The following is a 20,762-nucleotide window of genomic DNA, read 5'->3' as shown; positions in this document are numbered from 1 at the left end:
GGGGTCCTGAGCTGGGGAGATTATCCTGGATTGTCGGGCTCTGTGGGCCCAGTGCAATCACAAGGGTCCTTGGAAGATGGGAGAGGGAGGCAAGAGAGTCAGAACCAAAGAGACGGCAGCACAAGAAAGACTCAGCCCAGCATTGCCGGAGGCAGAGGCCATGAGCCAAAGAATGTGAGCAGCTTCTAGGCAAGGAAAAAGGCAAGCTTCCAGAAGGAACAGAGCCCTGCCGACACCTTGACATGGGCCCAGTGAGACCTACTGCAAACTTCTGACCTCCAGAGCTGTAAGAGCATAAATCTGGGTTGTTTTAAGACACTACATTTGGGGTCATTTCTTTCAACATCAGTAGGAAACTGGGGACTTCCCTGGTGGTGCAGTGGTTAAGAATCCACCTGCCAGTGCAGGGGACACGGGTTTGAGCCCTGGACCGGGAATATCCCACATGCCGCGGAGCAGCTAAGCCCGTGCACCACAACCACTGAGCCTGTGCTCTGGAGCCCGCGAGCCACAACTACTGAGCCTGTGTACTGCAACTACTGAAGCCCGCGCGCCTAGAGCCCTTGCTCCGCAACAAGAGAAGTCACCGCAATGAGAAGCCCACGCACCACAACAAAGAGTAGCCCCAGCTCGCCACAACTAGGAGAAAGCCCGCATGCAATGAAAATCCAATACAGCCAAAAATTAATTAATTAATTAATTATTTAAAACTAGGAAACTAATATAGACAGTAGAAGGTCTCCGGTATGCTCTGATGGGTGCCCAGCCCCAACCAAGCACTCACCCCTGAGACCCTGCACATCCCTCCCTGGAAGCAGAACTTCATTTCTCAGCTCAGCTTTGGCATCCACTGGGCTATAGCAGCCACAGTGAGCGGGATGGGCCTGACCAGGAGACCAGCCTCCCGCCATGCTGCGCCTTTGGCCCAGCTTCCATGAGGCCTGGTATGAGTTGGCAGCAGTGCTGGTGAGCTGCTTGAATTAAGATCTAGAATGGAGGTCAGCCCAAGGTCATAGCTGTGAAGACAGTGGACATTCTGTAAGTAAACAAGTGGCCACAGACTCTAGGTAATGTACCTTTCAGAAGAGAGCAGCGGGCCAGGCTATCAGCTGATCCGGGCATCCTTCTTTAAGCTTGGATGCATTTACTGAAATTGTGTGGTTTGAGTTTCCTGCTTTGAATTCTGGAACGGCATGTTTTTCAAACTTCACTTTCCACCTCTGGGTGTTTCTCATTAATGGTTTTTTTTTTGTTTTTTTTTTTGTCTGCTGCGTCGGGTCTTTGTTGCTGTGCGTGGGCTTTCTCTAGTTGCAGCGAGCGGGGGCTACTCTTTGTTGCACAGGCTTCTCATTGCGGTGGCTTGAGCACGGGCTCTAGGCATGCAGGCTTCAGTAGTTGCAGCACACGGGCCCTACAGCTCACGGGCTTCAGTAGTTGTGGCGTACAGGCTTAGTTGCTCTGTGGCATGTGGGATCCTCCCGGACCGGGGATCGAACCCATGTCCCCTGCGTTGGCAGGCGGATACTTTACCACTGCGCCACCAGGGAAGTCCCCATTAATCTTTAAATCTCAGAGAAAGTCTATCATTACGGTCTGTTTTCTAACTAGAGCAAAGGCTCCCGTGCGGGCAGCCTCTAGCCCAATCCTGTAAAGCACCTGTTTGGAGTTGTGTCTCCCAGGTCACCCCGAAAAGGGGGATTCAGATCTTGGTGGCAGTTCCCTGGGGAATGTGTTATTCTATCGTTTGTAGTTCTCAAACTTCAGTGTGCATGAGAATCAGCTGGGAAGCTTGTTGAAATGCAGAACTCCTGGTCTGGGGCGGAGCCTGGGAATCTGCATTTTAACTTCAGTGCTTGTGATGTTGGGGGGGGTCTTTGAGAAACACAGCAACTCTGATGAAGCTCAGAAGACAAGTCCTCACCCTCCCAGGTGTCTGTGGGCTTTGCACGCCTGGTTTGGGGTATGTTTCTGTGTGTGTGTGTGTGTGTGTGTGTGTGCACGCGCACCCATGTTTGTGGACGTTTACCAGACACTCCTTTGGTATAAGTCTGGGTCTAATGCATGTCAAGTAGTCATCAAGTTAATTTTCTCCACGGCCTTCTGCAGTCTACTGTTACTTATTCCTTACTCCTGACGAAGAAACAGAAGCCCGGGCTGTTAAGTTACCCACACTTACTAAACGTAAAACAGGCATTCTGGTTCAGCCAGACCCCATACCCAGGACCCATTCATAAGGACTGGAACCTGCAAGTGGAAAGGCATCCCCAAGCCCCCCTTTTTCCCACGGTCTGTGTCAGTGGTGCCGTCTTTAGTCAAAGGCTAAAGGAGTAGGGGAGAACGGGTAATACCAAAAACCGAGGCGTAATGGGAAGGAAATCCAAAAGAGGGGATATATGTATATGTATGGCTGATTCATTTTGCTGTTCAGTAGAAACTAACACAGCATTGTAAAGCAACTATACTCCAATAGCAATTAGTTAAAAAAAAAAAAAAAAAACCAAGGTATAGGAATGGTCTGGTAGAGTGCATTGGAATATTTTTGTAATCGATTTTTCTCCTCTTGACCCTCCCTTTCTCTCCCGCCTCTCCTCCCTTCTCTTATTCTCTGTCCCTGTCAAGACACCCCCTTCCAGCTGCCTGCTCCTCGAAACCTGAAGGTTCACCTGTACAACGCCCAGCAGGCTCTGAGCTGGGAGCCCGTGTCCCTGAACAATGACGCAAGGCTGGTGGTCTACCAGGTGCAGTATAAATAGTAAGCGACATTTCTGTTGGCATTCTTACTGGGAGCTGGGGTTGGGAGGTTGTTACGGAACCTGAGGCCAGCTGCCTGTTCTTGCCTCTTGGCAGGATTGTATGCAAATCCATGGGAAGCAGATAGTTCTCTTGTACTTTTTACATCTCCAAGGACAGAGATTTCACAACACCCCATGTATCTGAAGGCTGAAAGGACACTGGCCATCAGAGAACTCAGCTGTCTAACCACATGACTGCTTAGTTTGGTGAAAGTTGATTCATCAGTTTCAAGAGAAGATGTATAAAAAGCCTTCCTATCTTGAAAGGGCAAGAGGCATCGTTTGGTCTTCATCTCTTTCAAGTGTCAAAATCTGGTTTATTTAGGCTTGTGGGCCAAATTTGGTCTAATAAGGAAGTTATTCATCTAATGAACTATTAATTCTCAGTTTCTAAGCTGGTGTTCCATTTTGCATTTTTTTCTGGCCCCTCATTCTGTCTCTCACCTTCTTTTCAAGCTTTTTTACAGTTTGCTATCACTTGATTTGCAGTATAGACACATAGGGGAAGAAGAAAGGCAAAATCCAAGTCCTTGTTTACCCTGTTAAATGAATTAAGTGGAGACTAAGTTAAAATTATTGTGGGAATTCCCTTGCGGTCCAGTGGTTAGGACTCCACTCTTCCAATACACAGGGCGTGAGTTCAATCCCTGGTCGGGGAACAAAGATCCTGCATGCCACACGGTGCACACACACACAAAATTATCGGCTAAGTCATTTTTAGATTACTAAATAAGCAAAATTTTAAAAAATAGGAATGCTAGGGGCTTCCCTGGTGGCGCAGTGGTTGAGAGTCCGCCTGCCGATGCAGGGGACACGGGTTCGTGCCCCGGTCCAGGAAGATCCCACATGCCGCGGAGCGGCTGGTCCCGTGAGCCATGGCCGCTGAGCCTGCGAGTCCGGAGCCTGTGCTCCGCAACGGGAGAGGCCACAATAGTGAGAGGCCCGGGTACCGCAAAAAAAAAAAAAAAAAAAAAAAAAGGAATGCTCAGTGCTTTTGAGAATGTGGCTGGTGGATGCAGTGCTGGATCAGGATCAATTATGAGCACAGCCCCCTTAGAAAATAATTCTACTCTTCACTTACAGTCTTAGGGATGTCCATGTTACTTTCATCCTAGGCAGACAATACGACCCCCCCATCAGGAAAAAAAAACAAACTTTTATTCATGAAGATATACTGATACATTGAAGTGTCTATTCATGTCCATTAGCAGGAAGGTGGCAAACTGTGTCAAGTTTTAACTTATGGATGAACCGTTAGGTGACCAGTAAAAAGGGTAGTTATGTGTCACATGACAGCAGGTGCAACTGTATGCGACATGGAATGAGTCTGTGGTCAAGAGCAGGCAGGCAATGTAGAAAAATTACAGATGGTTAATTTGTTAGAGGAGTAGTTTCCAGATGACTTCGTTTTCATCGTGAACTATCCATTGTAACAATACTTGCTTAACAAAAATAAATTCTGAACTGGGATTTGAGTACTATCTCTGGATTGCATTTATCTATTTCTTAAGTAATTATAAATTATAAACATGATCGTCTGTAATAAAAGGACCAGTCCATGAGGACCGGCTACATAATTTGCAGGGCCCGGTGCAAAATAAAAACATAGGGCCCCTTGTGCAAAAACTATTGGGAATTTCAGGATGGTAAAGCAGAGCTTCAAACCAGGTGCCCTCCTAGGAGTACAGCTTTGTGCCACTGAGCAGGTCACGTGCCCGTGAAGCTGGCCCTGCTCGGCATTGAGTAAATATGGTATCCTAGAGCTACACAGGAAGATTTCAGTAAGGGGAAGTTACAGCTTATCTGTTGACTAGCATTCCTTAGCCTTGACTGGGGAAGTACATTTGTGGGTTGACAGAGCACCTCTAAATATTAGAAGTATTTGTTAAAGCCTTTGACAGTTTCACATCACAGACCAACCTGTTTCACTGTGTTTTCTATTCGGAAAGCATTTTGTAGATATTTTATCAGGTTAGAGGTTGGTTTGGGATGTGATGTGTTGAATGTGAATGTCCCTATTTGTAAAAGCTGAGGGGGTCACTGAAAACTCAAACAGAAGCTAATTTTGTTTTCTTTTCCAATTACAGATTTGATCATGGAAGAGGGCCTTTGCTTTTTTTGTCGGTTTGTTTCTAGGTACTTTCACATGTTTAGGACATTTTAGTTACATTAAATAATTTAATTTTGAGGCTCCTGGGACTTAAAAGTTTCCATTCTGTTTCTCTCCAGTAAAACATCACTATAATTATAAATAAACGTGCCTCTGTTTTTTGACAGTCACAGTAGCAAAGCCAAAATTACATAGAGCACTTTGTGGGCAAATTTTAAGTTTAAATCAGAAGTTGCAGATCATGTGGCCTAAAGTCTGTGTTTGGTCACAGTGTTTAATTTTTTTTTTTTCCAATTAGTGCCAACATTTAAACATCTGGAGAGTTCACTTAAAAAAAAAAAGAACCGAATTTCTGTTTTTTCTTGAAAATAAAAACAGGCAGACAGCAGGGCCCTTTCTAGGTCACACCCCACTTGCCCAGTCTTCCCAATGCATTTTTAAAATTTCATTGTTTTATAATTTTAATAGCAATACATTTTCTTTATAGAAAATGTGGAAAATCCAGAAAAGTAAAAAGAATAAAATTAAAACAACCTGCTGTCCAAGAAAAATCACTATTCTCATTTTAGTGTATTTCTCTCTAGACATTTTTTTCTAAATACATGCAGTTGTTTGCAAATGTGCCAGCATGTGTGTAAGACTGAAACAAAACTGGGGTTATGCTTCTGGGTCCTGTTTCCTTTTTTTCTTTCCTTTTAACTTAATGTAGTTAAGCATGTAGCCACTTTTTTCATACAGTTATTTCTGTGTGAACATTTTTATTCTATGTTCTGTTATATGATGTATCACTCAGGATTTTTTAAACTTTTCCTCACTCATGAGTGGTATAAATAGTTGACAGTTTGTGACTGTTATAAGTAATGTCCTCAAACATAAACTGTGTCGGATTGTTTTCTTACATTTCTGGACAATGACTTGCTGGGTTCAAAGGGAAAAAACTTCATCATTTTTGGAAGTGATGTAACAGAGGCTGGACAGTGAAATCATTGGTTGCCCAGGTGTTTAACAGACATTTAGATGGTGGTTACTAGGCACCAGGCTCTGATCCAGGCACTTTCCTGGTGTCCACTGTTTCAACTGTCAGGACAACCCTGAGAGTCAGATGCTATAGTTCATCCCATCTCATAGATAAGAAGACTGAGGAACAGAGAAGTGAAGTAACTGGGATTTGAACCCAGGTAATCTGGCCCCAGAGTCCATGTGTTTAATCATTATGCTGTTCTCTCTCTCATGATGAGGTTGCTTTCAAAATTAGGTAAAAGGGACAGAGGCCATCCACATGAGTACATTGCCAGGAGTCAGGACTACTTGCTGGGTAAGGCTCAGACTGGCTGATTCAACATAAGCCTGGGCAAGAGGGTGGGAGTCCAGACATGGGGCAGTGCCATGCTCGTGAGGCTGTGTCCATTTCATTATCCATTTAAATGGGGCCCACAGCACCTTATTTTTACCCTTTGCAATTAGATGGGGAGGCCACCTTCCAGAACGCCACTTCCCCCCACCCCCGCAAACTGCTGACCTTCATGTGTCAGCTCTCATTTAAATTTGGATGGCTTGTGCCCTTTTAAACACCTTTTTTGAGAAACACTTTTAAAAAGTAGTTCTGAAATTCAACGGATTTCTGTGTATTGATTTTGTAACCTGCAACTTTACCAAATTCAATGATGAGCTCTAGTAGTTTTCTGGTAGTGTCTTTAGGATTTTCTATGTATAGTATCATGTTATCTGCAAACAGTGACAGTTTAACTTCTTTTCGAATTTGGATTCCTTTTATTTCTTTTTCTTCTCTGATTGGCTAGGACTTCCAAAACTATGTTGAATAAAAGTGGCGAGAGTGGACCTCCTTGCCTTGTTCCTGACCTTAGAGGAAATGCTTTCAGCTTTTTACCCTTGAGTCTGATGTTAGCTGTAGGTTTGTCATATATGGCCTTTATTATGTTGAGGTAGGTTCCCTCTATGCCCACTTTCTGGAGAGTTTTTATCATACATGGGTGTTGAATTTTCTCAAAAGCTTTTTCTACATCTATTGAAATGATCATGTGGTTTTTATTCTTCAATTTGTTGATATGGTGTATCACACTGATTGATTTGCGTATATTGAAAAACCCTTGCATCCCTGGGATAAATCCGAAAGGGGCAAGCTTGGAGGTGAGGGGGGGGGAGATGGAACATGGGTGGTCAGTTCCCTGGCAAATCAGGGAGAGGGCCTTTTGCCCCAGTTCAACAGCTGGGATTGGCAGGGAGAAGGTTATAGTACCTTTAGGTATCTGTATAACTTAAAAAAAAAAAATCACTTACCCCCTTGTGAAGCACAGCACCCCCAGACTGAGAGGGGGTGCCTGTGGTTTGTGGTCCCTTTCCCCATTAGGGCCTGTGGCCCCAGGGCGTGGAGTACGGTGGGCGTCTTCTGTGGAATCCCTGGCCACATGTGGCTTTCATCTGGTCACCCGCCACATTAGCAGAAGATAAGTCTCCAGGCAGGGTCAGAGGTACACTTAGAAGCACACGTGTTGTGTGAGAGCTGGTGGCCGTGACCCCCCAGCCTCATTTCTCCTGTCTCCCCTGGCCTTGCTTTCCAGGCCAGAGTTGCTGTCCATGGCACAGCCTGTCCCTAGAGGGGACAGTGCCTGCTGCCGCACTACTGAGGCTTCTAGAGCTACCTCCCTGCCTTTTCTCAAGTCAGTCACCTAAGGACAGAGCTCAGAGTCAGCGAGTAGAATCCCACGTGGGCAGGTGGCATTGGGACTCTGGGGAATGCATTTTCACTTACAAGGATGCATGGCCTTACATTTGGCAAAGTTTTCATGTGGCCAAGACTCTCTTTAAATGGGCAGCTATGGGGTAAAAACAAACTCTACCCCAGCAGGAAGTATGGGTATGGTTTGTATGAACACAGTATCATACATATAACACCTATAACAGCCTAAGACATAGGCTACAGAGGCTGAGTTTGAAGCATTAAAATCAACTGTAGAACAAAACGGCAGAAAATGTTTGCAAATCATATATCTGATAAGGGACTTGTATCCAGAATGTATAAAGAACTCTTACAACTCAAAATTAAAAGGCAAATAACCCAATTAAAATATAGACAAAGGATTTGAGTAGACAGTTCTCCAAAGAAGATATGCAAATAGCCGATAAGCACGTGAAAAGATACTCAACATCATTAGTCACCAGGGAAAATACAGCCACTTGGATGGCTACAATAAAAAAGGCATGGGCTTCCCTGGTGGTGCTGTGGTTAAGAATCCACCTGCCAATGCAGGGAACACGGGTTCGAGCCCTGGTCCAGGAAGATCCCACATGCCACGGAGCAACTAAGCCTGTGCGCCACAACTACTGAGCCTGCGCTCTAGAGCCTGCAAGCCACAACTACTGAGCCTGTGTACTACAACTACTGAAGCCCACGCGCCTAGAGCCCTTGCTCCGCAACAAGAGAAGCCACCGCAATGAGAAGCCTGCACACCGCGATGAAGAGTAGCCCCTGCTCACCGCAACTAGAGAAAGCCCGTGTGCAGCAATGAAGACCCAATGCAGCCAAAAATAAATAAAATAAATAAATTTATTTAAAAAATAAAATAAAATAAAAAAGGCATAATAACAAGTGTTGGTGACGATAGGAGAAATTGGAACCCTCATACATTGTGGGTGGGAATGTAAAATGGTGCAGCTACTTCGGAAATCAGTTAAAAATAGAGTTACCATATGACCCGGCAAGTCCACTCCTAGGTATACACCCCACAGAACTGAACATAAGTTCACAAAGAAATTTACATGTGAATATTCTTAGCATTATTCACAATAGCCAAAAAGTGGAGACAACCCAGGTGCCCATCAGCAGATCAGTGGATAAACTAAATGTGGTATGTACATACAATGGGACATATCTGGTCATAAGAAGGGATGAAATACTGATACATGCTACAACATGTATCACGCTTGAAAACATACTAAGTAAAACAGGCTAAGTGAAGGGCACTCGTCACAAAAGACCATATAGTTCATGATTGTATTTCTATGAAATGTCCAGAACAGGCAAATCCATAGAGGTAGAAAGTATATCAGTGGTACCGTGCTTGGGGGGTGGAGGAAGTGGAGAGCGACTGCTGTAGGTGCAGGGGTTTTTAGGGGATGATGAATGTGTCCTGAAATGGATTGTGCTGAGGCTGCACACCCGTGTGAATTTACTGAAATCCATTTTAAATGGAGGTAGTGGTACCACTTTAAATGGGGGTAGTGTATGGTATGTGAGCAATGTCTCAATCAAAAACATCGAATTAAAATCTCGTCTCTGGGGCTTCCCTGGTAGCGCAGTGGTTGAGAGTCCGCCTGCCGATGCAGGGGACACGGGTTCGTGCCCCGGTCCGGGAGGATCCCACATGCCGCGGAGCGGCTGGGCCCGTGAGCCGTGGCCGCTGAGCCTGCGCGTCTGGAGCCTGTGCTCCGCAACGGGAGAGGCCACAACAGTGAGAGGCCCGCGTACCGCAAAAAAAAAAAATAATAAAATGTAAATAAATAAAAACTCATCTCTGGGGAAACTGTTAATATGTGATCAAAGAGAGACTTGTGCAAAGTAAAATCCTTCTTCCCTTTGCAGCAGCACGAGTAGTACCTGGTATGACGTCAACAGAAAAGACAGCAGGGTGGATTGTACGAACCTCACCGGGACAGAGTGCAACTTTACCGCAAACAGCCTCTCGGAGGGCTTCCCACGGCATTTCAACATCACTTTACGCCTCCGAGCTAAGCTGGGGGACCTCGTCTCTGCCTGGGTAGAGGCGCCTTGGTTCGAACACTATCGGAATGGTAAGACGACTTGGGTACAAACTTCCTTTAACGTTTGCAGGTTTTCTTCACTTTCCTCTTCGCTGAGCGGTACTGACTCCACGCCCCTCCGTCCTGCCTCTCACCCTAAATAACCAGCACCCAGGTGGGTATGATCGTCAAACCCGAGTACTGACCACGGAAGCTGGGGCTAGGGGAGGGTGATTTGCTAGGCCTGGGAGTTGTCAAACCGCAGCCTGCAGGTCAAAATCCTGCCCACCAACTGGTTTTTGTAAAGTTTTATTGGAAAGAAAATGTGTTATATATGTACAATGGAATGCTACTCAGCCATAAAAAAGAATGAAATAATGCCATTTGCAGCAACATGGTTGGACCTAGAGATTATCATATAAGTGAAGTAAGTCAGAGGAAGAAATATTGTATGATATCACTTACATGGGGAATCTAAAAAAATGATACAAATGAACTTATTTACAAAACAGAAACAGACTCACAGACATAGAGAAAAAACTTATGGTTACCCAAGTGGAAAGGGGGGGAGGGATAAATTTGGAGTATGGGATTAAGATATACACACTACTATATATAAAATAAACAACAGGGACCTACTGTATAGCACAGGGAACTTGTAATAACCTATAATGGAAAAGAATCTGAAAAAGAATACATATGTAACTGAATCACTTTGCTGTACACCTGAAACTAACACAATATTGTAAATCAAGTATACTTCAATTAAAAAAAAGAAGTTTTATCGGAATGCAGTTTCCCCATCTTTTCACATACTATCTATGGCTGCTTCCAAGCTGCAACAGGCGAGCTGAGTAGTCGCAACAGGGGCTGCGTGACCAGTCAGAGCCTCAACTCACTCTGGTGCTTTACTGAGAAAGTTTGCTAACCTCTGTGCTGGAGGGACTACTAGCATATTGGCTTCACTGATCACTGTTACATGGCACAACTTCTTTTACGTTCAGGAAGGATTTTAGTTCAGCCTTGAACAGTACCTGGCACATAGGAGAAAATATCTGTGGAATGATTGAATGAACAGATATGCTCCCAGATGTTGGAAGGGAGCATGAGAGTCGTCAGACACTAGTTTATAGATGTGTTCCTTCAATTATTCATTTTTCACATGGTCAGCCATGCCTAATGTTTCTCCGGTGTCTATGCAAACACAAAGTATGGAACTTCGTGGGATCCTGATTCAAATTAAACAAAGGTGTAAGACAATTGGGGAAATGTGATCACTGTCTAGATCTTTGATGATTTATAAAGCAATTGTTGCTAATAGACTTTAGGTGTTGTAATGGTATTTTGTTATTTTTTTTAAAAAGGCGGGGAGTCTGGTCTTTTCAAGATACATACTGAAGTATTTACAGATGCAATGATGTAATGTCTGAGATTCCTTCAGAATAATCCAGAGTGGGAGGGGCAAGGTAGTCCTTACAAGGTGGATGGGCACAGGAGAAACAAAACTGGTCAGGACTTGATGGTTGCTTTAAAGTTGGGTGATGAGTACATGAGCTTTGTTTACAGTCTTCTCTACTTTCTATATGTTTGAAATTTTCTGTAATAGAAGCTAAGAAAGGGACTTTCCTGGTGGTGCAGTGGTTAAGACTCCACACTCCCAGCGCAGGGGGCCCGGGTTTGATCCCTGGTCAGGGAACTAGATCCTACATGCATGCCGCAACTAAGAGTTCACATACCGCAACTAAGACCCAGCACAACCAAGATAAATAAATAAATTTTTTTAAAATTATTTTTTAAAAAAAGGTTTTTGCTAGCAATTTGAGGATGGTACGAGAAGACAGTGCAGTCCCTGCTGGCTGGTCTTCTGTGGACAAGTTATTTGTCCTTGAGTGGAGAACCATCACACATCTGAGCTATCAAGCATTACCTAAGTGGGAATTAGTGGAGAAAAAAGTAATGGAGGTATCAGAAGCAGGACCTGTCATCAAGTTGCTGGTCCAGAGTCAGCCAGCTGCTGCTCTCTCTCCTCCCGGCCAGAGTTGGGCAGCCATGTCCTCGGTTAGTTACTGGTGGGGAGTCACTGGTAAACTTCAAGACAGTGGTGTTCTCAGAGCCCATCGCTGCTTTCAGCACTTGCGGTCAAGTCAGGATGGGTAACCAACTTGAAGATGCTTTACTGAGGGTAGAGGGATGAGATGGTGCCTGAAGGGGGCAGGCTTTGGCATCACATAAACTTGGGTTCAAATCCCAACACTGCCACTTACCGGCTGTTACTCTGGGCAAGTAATGTCCCTCTGGGCTTCAGTTTCCCCCTCTGGGAAATGGGGATGGCCCTCTGTGGTTGTTACATAGATCTGTGTGGACACGGATATAAAGTCCGTGTTGCCAGGTTTAGAGTGATCGCTCAGTCTGTGGACACTGCTATCAGTAATGATCCATAGATCCACTGAGCCCTCCTTCAGGGCCCAGAGAAAAGGCAGACTGTCTGCCTTCGAGAGACAGACTCATCGCGTTGGTATCAGATTCTCCATCTGGCACGCCCTTCAGAAAGGCAGGTCTTTCGGTGCTGACCTTTCAGCGGTTAAGTGATTAGTCATCCAGGCTCCCATGCCCACTCCGGTGGGTAAGTCACAGAAAAGTCTAGAGAATCTGCTCAGCGGGGTCCTGGGCCTGCAGGTCCACATGTTGTTCCATGCTCCAGTGACTTCGCTTTCAAAAGCGTAGCTTGAAGACGTGAGTGCCAGCATCTGTGAGCGGGTTTAATGAGAGCTTTTTGTTACACACAGCTAATCCACTAACATCGCTGTGGCTTGAGGTGGGCCAGGCCCGACCCTGTATCTTTCTGGACTTAGTTCCTCCACCAGAACAAAGGAGATCAGAGGGCATGAGTGCAAACCCTGCAGGGACCAGTTACTTTTACAGAGAGAGAAAGGTGACCAGAACACATGCCTAACCCTCCCCAACCTGGGAGAGCCCAGGGCGGAGTGTGGAAGCGAGAGAGAGAAATCCAGCCCCACTTTGGTGAACGCAGAACTGGTCACCGTGATATGATCATCTGTGTGTATAGAAGGTGCAGAAACAGGCCTCTTAGAACTTGGAGGACACAACCTGTATTTTGATCTGAGTTCCTCTGGTTAATTATACAATTTAAATGCTCAGCTGATAAATGCCGTAATCTTCCTTCTAAGAGCATATTATGAGCCATAGTCCTTGGCTGTCCTGTGACTTATATGAAAAGCCTTAACAAATAGACGTATGATGGTAATATTTCTCAGTTATTATATTTAATCATTGTATTAGAAAAAGCTAGAAAGATACACGTATTTAAAAGTTTGTAAACACCACTTTTGGTGGGCTAACAAAATCTTTTTCCTCTCTGCATGAAAATTTGACCTTTGGTTAACCTTCCAGCTCTCTGGAAACCTGATAAAGGTGGCATATGAACCACGTTATTTTTTTTTTCTTTTCCTTTTTTTATTGGGGTATAGTTGTTTTACAATGTTGTGTTAGTTTCTACTATACAGCGAAGTGAATTAGAGTTCCCCATGCTATACAGGAGGTTCTTATTTGTTATCTATTTTATACATATTAGTGTATATATGTCAATCCCAATCTCCCAATTCATCACACCATCACCCTGCCACTTCCCCCCTTGGTGTCCATCCGTTTGTTCTCTACATCTGTATTTCTGCCTCGCTAACTGGTTCATCTCTACCATTTTCTAGATTCCACATATATGCGTTAATACACGATATTTGTTTTTCTCTTTTTGACTTACTAGCATTGCTTATGGTCAGAAGGACCTCTGGTTGGTAAATAGCACTTCAACCAGGCCAGTCTTAACCACCTGGTAGGAAACCATGTCTGGGGCATTGCTGAGTGAAGGGGTTCTTGTAACTGGGCATGTCCCTTGTGGGGACTCTGGAAACTCTTCTTGTGGAATTGTGATGAGAAATACTGGCTCCTGTGGTTGAGCCAGGGAGTGCCCTGTACCTGCCCGATCCTTGCACCTGAGCTGTCTCCTGGGGGTGGGCAGGCGCGGCCATGTGGACAACTGTGAGGACCCCTCCTTCCGCGAAGGCCAGAAACCCCTGGGGCCATTCTGTAGCTCCACTGGGCTACCTGCCCCGGAGCCTTCCAAGTAAATCTGGTGCCCAGAACAGCCTCTGGTAGTCTGAATGCAATCTCATGGCATATATAAATATATGCATGTGTGTACCATACTAAATATAATTACATGTACAATATACATATTCTGTATATATATATATGATGTACATGTGTATGTATATATATGTATCTACGTATATACATAGACTGATGGATTGATTTTGTTTGTAATTCTATTTCAGCCACCATCGGGCCTCCAGAAGACATCTGGGTGACCCCAGAAGAAGGTTCCCTTATCATCAGCTTTTCTTCTCCCTTTGAGGTCCCTGCCTCCGTGGCCTTTTTTTGGTATTATGTCTACTACTGGGAAAAGGGAGGAAGCAAACAGGCAAGAGCATTTTTCTTCTTTGTTTTTGATTTTCATTTCTTTGGAGTTTCTGGATAGCAAAAGAAAGTCTACTTTAAAGTGGCCAAGGACACCAGGGTATCCCAGTATCCCCTTAGGGGCTGAGCCTTAGCGGTTTTGATCTTTCCCTTCAGGACCTCTGCTTCTACTCACTGTGCTGAGACTCCCCTCCCACCAGACCCATCTGCAGGGCCCTCTCTGCCTGGTATCACATGGTCCCCATGGTCTGGGTCTGGACTCAGCCGGTGCCCATGGTGCCTTTGCCACACTCCGGAGTTTGGGGAGCTTCTGTGGGCCTGTTGCTACAGCAGTGAACTTACTACTGCAGTCTGCAAGGTTTAACTATATGAATTCTCTGGTTTGCATGGTTTGCAAAGAGGGCAATATGAATAGGTGAAAAGTCTACTGGAAGGAGAGAGAGTGTTCTAGGGAGAAGGGCCAGTAGGTTTGAAAAGGCTCGGCACATTTGGGGAACTGCACGTGCTCGGATCCTTTAGAAATGCAGGCCACGTGAGGGGCTGGGGCAGGGTAGGGTTGACAAAGGTGGGTCAGACCAAAAGGGGTCTGGTCAGCCCTGGGTAGCACAAGAAAAAACTGACGGCCTTTAATCACCTCCAGTATCTGATTATCCAAGCTACATTTTTTTTCCTCTATTTTTTGGCCACGCCGCACGGCATGCGGAATCTTAGTTCCCCAACCAGGGATCGAACCCACACCCCCTGCAGTGGAAGCGTGGAGTCGTAACCACTGGACCACCAGGGAAGTCCCTCCAAGCTACATTTAGTGATGTTTTACTACCTGTGTAAATTCGTGATTTCCTAAGTTCAACATTATAATTTTTTATAAGAATAAGAGCTTATGTTTATCCAGAGCTTTCTTTGTGTCTGGCACCTGGCCCAGGCACTTTAGATACATCATCTCATTTAACCTTTACACCCACCTGTTTCACAGAGAGGGAAAGCAAGTGGTTAAGTAACTAGCCCAAGGCCAGCAACTGACAGCAAAGCAGAGGAGACATCTAGCCTCAGGGTCCATGCTCTTAATTGCTGTTTCTCTCCCACATAGTTGATGTTTGCACTTGCTCTTCATTTCTTTGTGGTGAGTGTAAAAACACCGAGGAAGGCAAAACTCACCGAAGAACAGACTCTTAGCAAATAGGGAAGAAAGAAATAATCGTTTCCAGGGACCGGAAATCCTGAGGTCAAGGTCTGGTCAACTGGAATAGAGAAGCCTGGAAGAATGCAGAAGGGATTCCCCTTTCTCCCTTTCAGCCAGAGCATGTATACTTTGGACTTCCATGAACAAAAGATTCTGGGGCTAAAGTAACTCTGAAAGCCACCTGTACGATCTCCATTCCAGCTGTGAGTCTGTATGTCAGGGGTCCCCAAGTCCAACCCCTAGATTTGCTTGAAGGATGCATGGGACTCAGTGTATAGTTGTACTCGAGGCTGTGATTTATTCCAGAGAAAAGACACAAAACAAACTCAGCAAAGGGAAGAGGCACATGGGGCAAAGTCTAAAGGAATCCAGGCATAGGCTTCCGAGTCTTCCCCTGGAAGTCACCCAGGACACACTTAACAACAAGAGTGATATGACAGCAAGTGTGAAATCTTATCTACCAGAGAAGCTCGTTTAGAGGCTCAGTGCCCAGGGCTTTTATTGGGGGCTGGTCACACAGGCACCCTCTGCCCAACATAGACACCAAAACTCCAGACTCCCAGAGGGAGAGCAGGTGTTCAGCATAAAGAGCATTGTTTATACAGGAAACCACCCTTATCAGTCAGGGAATGGCGGAAACACTGCTCAAATCCAAGTCCCAGATGCCAGCCTTGGGTCAGCCTTGAAAGCAAGCCTTTCTAAGGACAGCGGTCTCAGGCCTGCATGGTAGCTCTTCTCTGCAGTCTGTGATTCTAACTTTTGGAATAGCCAACTGGCTGCCAAAATAAACTACTCAAAAAGAATGTTGTCCTTAAAATTGCTTTCTGTGACATCAGGAGTAAAACTGTTTCTCCTCTGCCATGGCAGTCATCATTTCAAATCGGAGGGAAAAAAATTAAAACTCATCTCTAATCCTACTATTCAAATATAATATGATCATTTTGTATTTTTAAAAATAAGATCATGGGACTTCCCTGGCGGCCCAGTGGTTAAGACTCCGCGCTTCCACTGCACGGGGCGCGGGTTCAATCCCTGGTCGGGGAACTTAGGTCCCGCAGCGTGGCCAAATAAATAAATAAATAATAAGATGATGTTCTATATACTGTTGAAAAATCTGCCTTTTTTCAGTCAACATATGTAAGCAGCTTCACCTCCACGTTCCGGAGTGTGTGTGATATTCCACCATTTCAAATGGCTATAGTATATTCTACTGTAGTATCTCAAAATCAGAAAGCAGTCCTGGGGCTTCCCTGGTGGCGCAGTGGTTGAGAGTCCGCCTGCTGATGCAGGGGACACAGGTTCGTGCCCCGGTCCAGGAAGATCCCACATGCCGCGGAGCGGCTAGGCCCGTGAGCCATGGCCGCTGAACCTGCGCGTCTGGAGCCTGTGCTCCGCAACGGGAGAGGCCACAACAGTGAGAGGCCCGCCTACCGCAAAAAAAAAAAAATCCGCCTGTCAATGCAGAGGACACAGGTTCGATCCCTGGTCCGGGAAGATCCCACATGCATACCTCGGAGCTACAGAGGCCACACACCGCAACTACTGAAGCCCGCACGCCTAGAGCCCACGCTCCGCAACAAGAGAAGCCACCGCAATGAGAAGCCCGCGCACCGCGCAAAGAGTAGACCCCGCCCGCCGCAACTAGAGAAAGCCCGCACGCAGCAACGAAGACCCACAGCAGACAAAAAAAAAAAAAAAAATGAAAGCAGTCCTCTATGAGAAATCCTATATAGCCATAATATAGTGGGTTTTTTTCTCCTTTCCCTGTGGAACAGTGACAGTTTGTCTGAGGTGAGAGTGAGGAACCATTGACTGACCATGTGGAGGTGACAAGACCCGAGGGAGGGTAGCAGCAGGGAGGGAAGGAGGGGACAGAATCCGCTAAGAATTTGGGACCCAACTCTTTCCTGATGACATAAATCACTCAGATCATTTTGACCAAAACTATAAAAGGAGTCAGCACATTTCAGTGAAAACCAGAAGCAGATTGGGAACCAAAGGAACATTATCTCCTAGAATGACTTTTTTCCTTTATTTGTTGACTAACTTCAAGTATCTAGATGAGATTAACCATGAAATACAAAATGTTCATTTGAAAGGAGAAAATTTCGTCCTAGAAACTGGGATTTGCTAAATTCCAGCTTTGGACCCTCCATTGCTGTGATGGGGCTTCGGTTGGGCCCTCGGACCTCACAGCCAGAAACACAGCTCTAATGCCATCAGCATCTTTCTTGACGTTCCTCACCAATTTTCACATATAAAATTTGTCTGCTATAAGCATATGTGATACATATAAAATTGGTATTGTTTGTTTAGAAACAGAATTACCTTCTTCTTTGGTTATTGTGTTCAGTGTGAATTTGAGGAAACATTGGAGAAGATGGAAGGGGCTTGACCATATCTATGTGGGTGATTTTCAGGTGTGGTTCTTGGTGTATTTTACGTAGGTGACACACCGTTTCAGGAGCAACTTCATCACGTTGAATGATTTAAAACCCTTAAGAGTATACTGTTTCCAACTCAAGGCAGAACTGTTTTTGGCAAAAGAAAACATCTCTAGACCTGGGCATTTAAGCAACATATCTTGCTCCGAAACAACAGTGGATGGTAATGTATGCTTTCTTAAGTCCTTTCTGAGATGGGAACAGAACACTCCTAAAATAGTGCAATCAGGGATTCCTTATTAGGTGGAGGGTGGTGAGAGTGCGGAGACCCAGAGAGAAGGGGCTAGGACAGCACTTCACTGTAGACATAACAAGCTCGTGCTGAAGTCTCCAGTAGCAAGAGCTGCCAGACAGCTAACACTTGCTTTGTTTTAGGCTTGCCTTTACTAGCTATTAATTAAAGCATACAGGGCTGGGTGGAGGAGGGGCAGTATCCATCCAGTTTACTGGGACTCTATTTATTGCAGTGGTGGCTGAGAACTCTATTTATTGCAGTGGTGGCTGAGAAATTACCCGATGTTTGTATCGTATGTAGGATGGTCATCTTGTTCACTTTTATGTCACCTGTTTAGCCGCTACCAAGCTTCAACAAGTCATCCTGATCTCTGTGGGAACCTTTTTGTTGCTGTCAGTGCTGGTGGGGGCCTGTCTCTTCCTGGTACTGAAATACAGAGGCCTGGTTAAATACTGGTTTCACTCTGCACCAAGCATCCCGTCACAAATAGAAGAGGTATGTGTGTACACATTTAAAAGGGTGACATGTCAGCCTTTCATGCCCCCCTGGTAACGCCTAAGAGTAGAGCAGTGGACAAAGCCATGACACTGAGATTTGTGTTAAAAGCAGCACTTGGTTCTTTGTACACCCATGTTCATAGCAGCATTATTCACAACGGCCAAAAGGTAGAAACAACCCAAGTGTCCATCGACAGATGAATGTATAAATAAAATGTGGTGGGAGTTCCCTGGCAGTCCAGTGGTTACGACTTGGCGCTTTCACTGCTCTGGCCTCGGGTTCAATCCCTGGTCAGGGAACTACGATCCTGCAAGCCACAGGTGCAGCCAGAAAAACAAGAGAGAGATGTGGTGTATACATATGAATGGAATATTACTCAGCCTTAAAAAGGAAGGGAATTCTGAGACATGCTACAACATGGATGAACCTTGAGGACATTATGATAAGGGAAATAAATTAGTCACAAAAAGACAAATACTACATGATTCCACTTATATGAGGTGCTTAGAGTACTCACATTCACAGAACCAGAATGTAGAATAGTGGTTGCCAGGGTCCGGAGGGAGGGAGGAAATGGGCAGTGAGTGTTTAACGGGGACAGTTTCAGTTTTGCAAAATGAAAAATGTTCTAGGGACTTCCCTGGTGGTCCAGTGGTTAAGACTCCACACTCCCAATGCAGGGGGCCCGGGTTCAATCCCTGGTCAGGGAACTAGATCCCACATGCTGCAACTAAGACCCGGCACAGCCAAATAAATAAATAAATTAATTAAAAAGTTCTAGAGACAGATGGTGGTGATCATTGCCCAACAATGTGAATAGACTTTACACTACTGAGCTGTACACTTAAAAATGGTTAAGATGGTAAATTTTATGTTATGTGTATTTTACCACAATTAAAAAAAAATTGGGGGGCAACTTCCCTGGTGGTCCAGTGGCTAAGACTCGGCACTCCCAATGCAGGGGGTCAGGGTTAAATCCCCCGGGTTCAGGGACCTAGATCCCACATGCCGCCACGAAGATCCCACATGCGGCAACTAAGACCCGGCACAGCATTAATTAATTAATTAATTAATTAGTTAAATAAAGTAAAAATTTTTTTTTTAATTTTTTTAATTGGCACGAGGTTGGCCAAAAGGTGGCCTGGTCTGGCCCGGACAGGAGATCGGCCGCAGTAGGTCCCTCTGGAGACAACACGAGAGTCCCGGGCTTTTGGAGCCTGGCTGGAGGGGACATGGACCAGTGGGGACAGCAGTCAAGAGCATGAGCTTTGGGTCAGACAGTGTGCAGGCAGGAGGATTCTAGAGTAAACACCCAGAGCCGTGAGTTCAAAGCCTTGCACGCCGAGTACACAGGGGATGTTACTAGTATTTTAAAGGATTTAAGAAAGAAAAGTGGAGTGGGTAGGTCTTATGGAAAGTCCTGTTTTCCTGCCCAGCTCCAGCAACCCCCTGAGGCTCTGCGAGGGAACCAGGCCCTCTGAGGAGACAGCCGGGACGTTCTTGGGATCAGAAGCTAGCTGATACAAGCATATTTGGAACCATTTGCTTCTGGGGGTTTATCATTCTGCAGTAAGATCAGGGTCAAAGTACTGGAAACAGAACCTTATGTTGTTGTATCTAGTCTGTAAAGACAGAGTGGTGCTTCTAGAAAGAGCTATAGTCACTTGTTTTCCTTCATCTGTCATGAGGTGTTTAAAGTACACAGACGTTATGCGAAGCACATGTTAAATTCCCTACTGGAACCTCCATACAAATGCTGCAGGATTCCACTTCTATCAAGAATCTAAATAGAATAATAGTCAAACTCATAGAAGCAGAGAGTAGCACAGTGGTTACCAGGGGCCAGGCGGCAGGGGGAGCGGGGAGTTGCTTTCAAATGGTATAAAGTTTCAGTTATGCAAGATGAATAAGTTCTGGTTTCTGCTGTACAACATTATGCCTGTAGGTAGTACTGTGTTGTGCACTTAAAACTGTGTGAAGAAGGTAGAACTCATGTTAGATGTTCTTACCACACACACACACACAAAAAAAAAACCTTCCCTGGTTAATACTGTCACAACGTAACAGGTCTCAACTCAGAATTTTACTTGCATCAATAATTTCTGTCTCGGGACTTTCCTGGTGGTCCAGTGGTTAAGGCTCTGAGCTTCCACTGCAGAGGGCACAGGTTCAATCCCTGGACAGGGAACTAAGATCCCGCATTCCACGTGGCACAGGCAAAAAATTTAAAAAACAAACAAATAACTCTGTC

The 20,762-nt window shown here is 45.2% G+C and overlaps 1 protein-coding gene across 3 annotated transcripts in view; it reads left to right on the top strand.

The window, feature by feature from the left end:
* Nucleotides 1-20,762, top strand: part of IFNGR2 (interferon gamma receptor 2) — a 34,839-nt gene that overhangs the window by 12,511 nt on the left and 1,566 nt on the right. The window contains exons 2-7 of one of the 3 annotated variants that reach the window (XR_003431714.1): nucleotides 2,620-2,752; nucleotides 9,503-9,711; nucleotides 14,013-14,158; nucleotides 17,782-17,941; nucleotides 18,351-18,508; nucleotides 19,948-20,080. Coding sequence is in view for 2 of the 3 variants with exons in the window: in XM_027101205.1 (XP_026957006.1) it covers nucleotides 2,620-2,752; nucleotides 9,503-9,711; nucleotides 14,013-14,158; nucleotides 17,782-17,941; nucleotides 18,351-18,508 (806 nt within the window). In the remaining variant the exon portion in view is untranslated. The remainder of the gene's footprint in view (nucleotides 1-2,619; nucleotides 2,753-9,502; nucleotides 9,712-14,012; nucleotides 14,159-17,781; nucleotides 17,942-18,350; nucleotides 18,509-19,947; nucleotides 20,081-20,762) is intronic. The other 2 variants (XM_027101205.1, XM_027101215.1) reach the window with 2 other exon arrangements.

This window comes from Aethalodelphis obliquidens, unplaced genomic scaffold, assembly GCF_003676395.1.
Source record: "Aethalodelphis obliquidens isolate GAN/ISIS:26980383/991018 unplaced genomic scaffold, ASM367639v1 scaffold1, whole genome shotgun sequence".
Classification (NCBI taxonomy): domain Eukaryota; kingdom Metazoa; phylum Chordata; class Mammalia; order Artiodactyla; family Delphinidae; genus Aethalodelphis; species Aethalodelphis obliquidens.
Note: the sequence above shows the minus strand (reverse complement) of the source record. Positions and strands in the feature narration are given on the sequence as shown.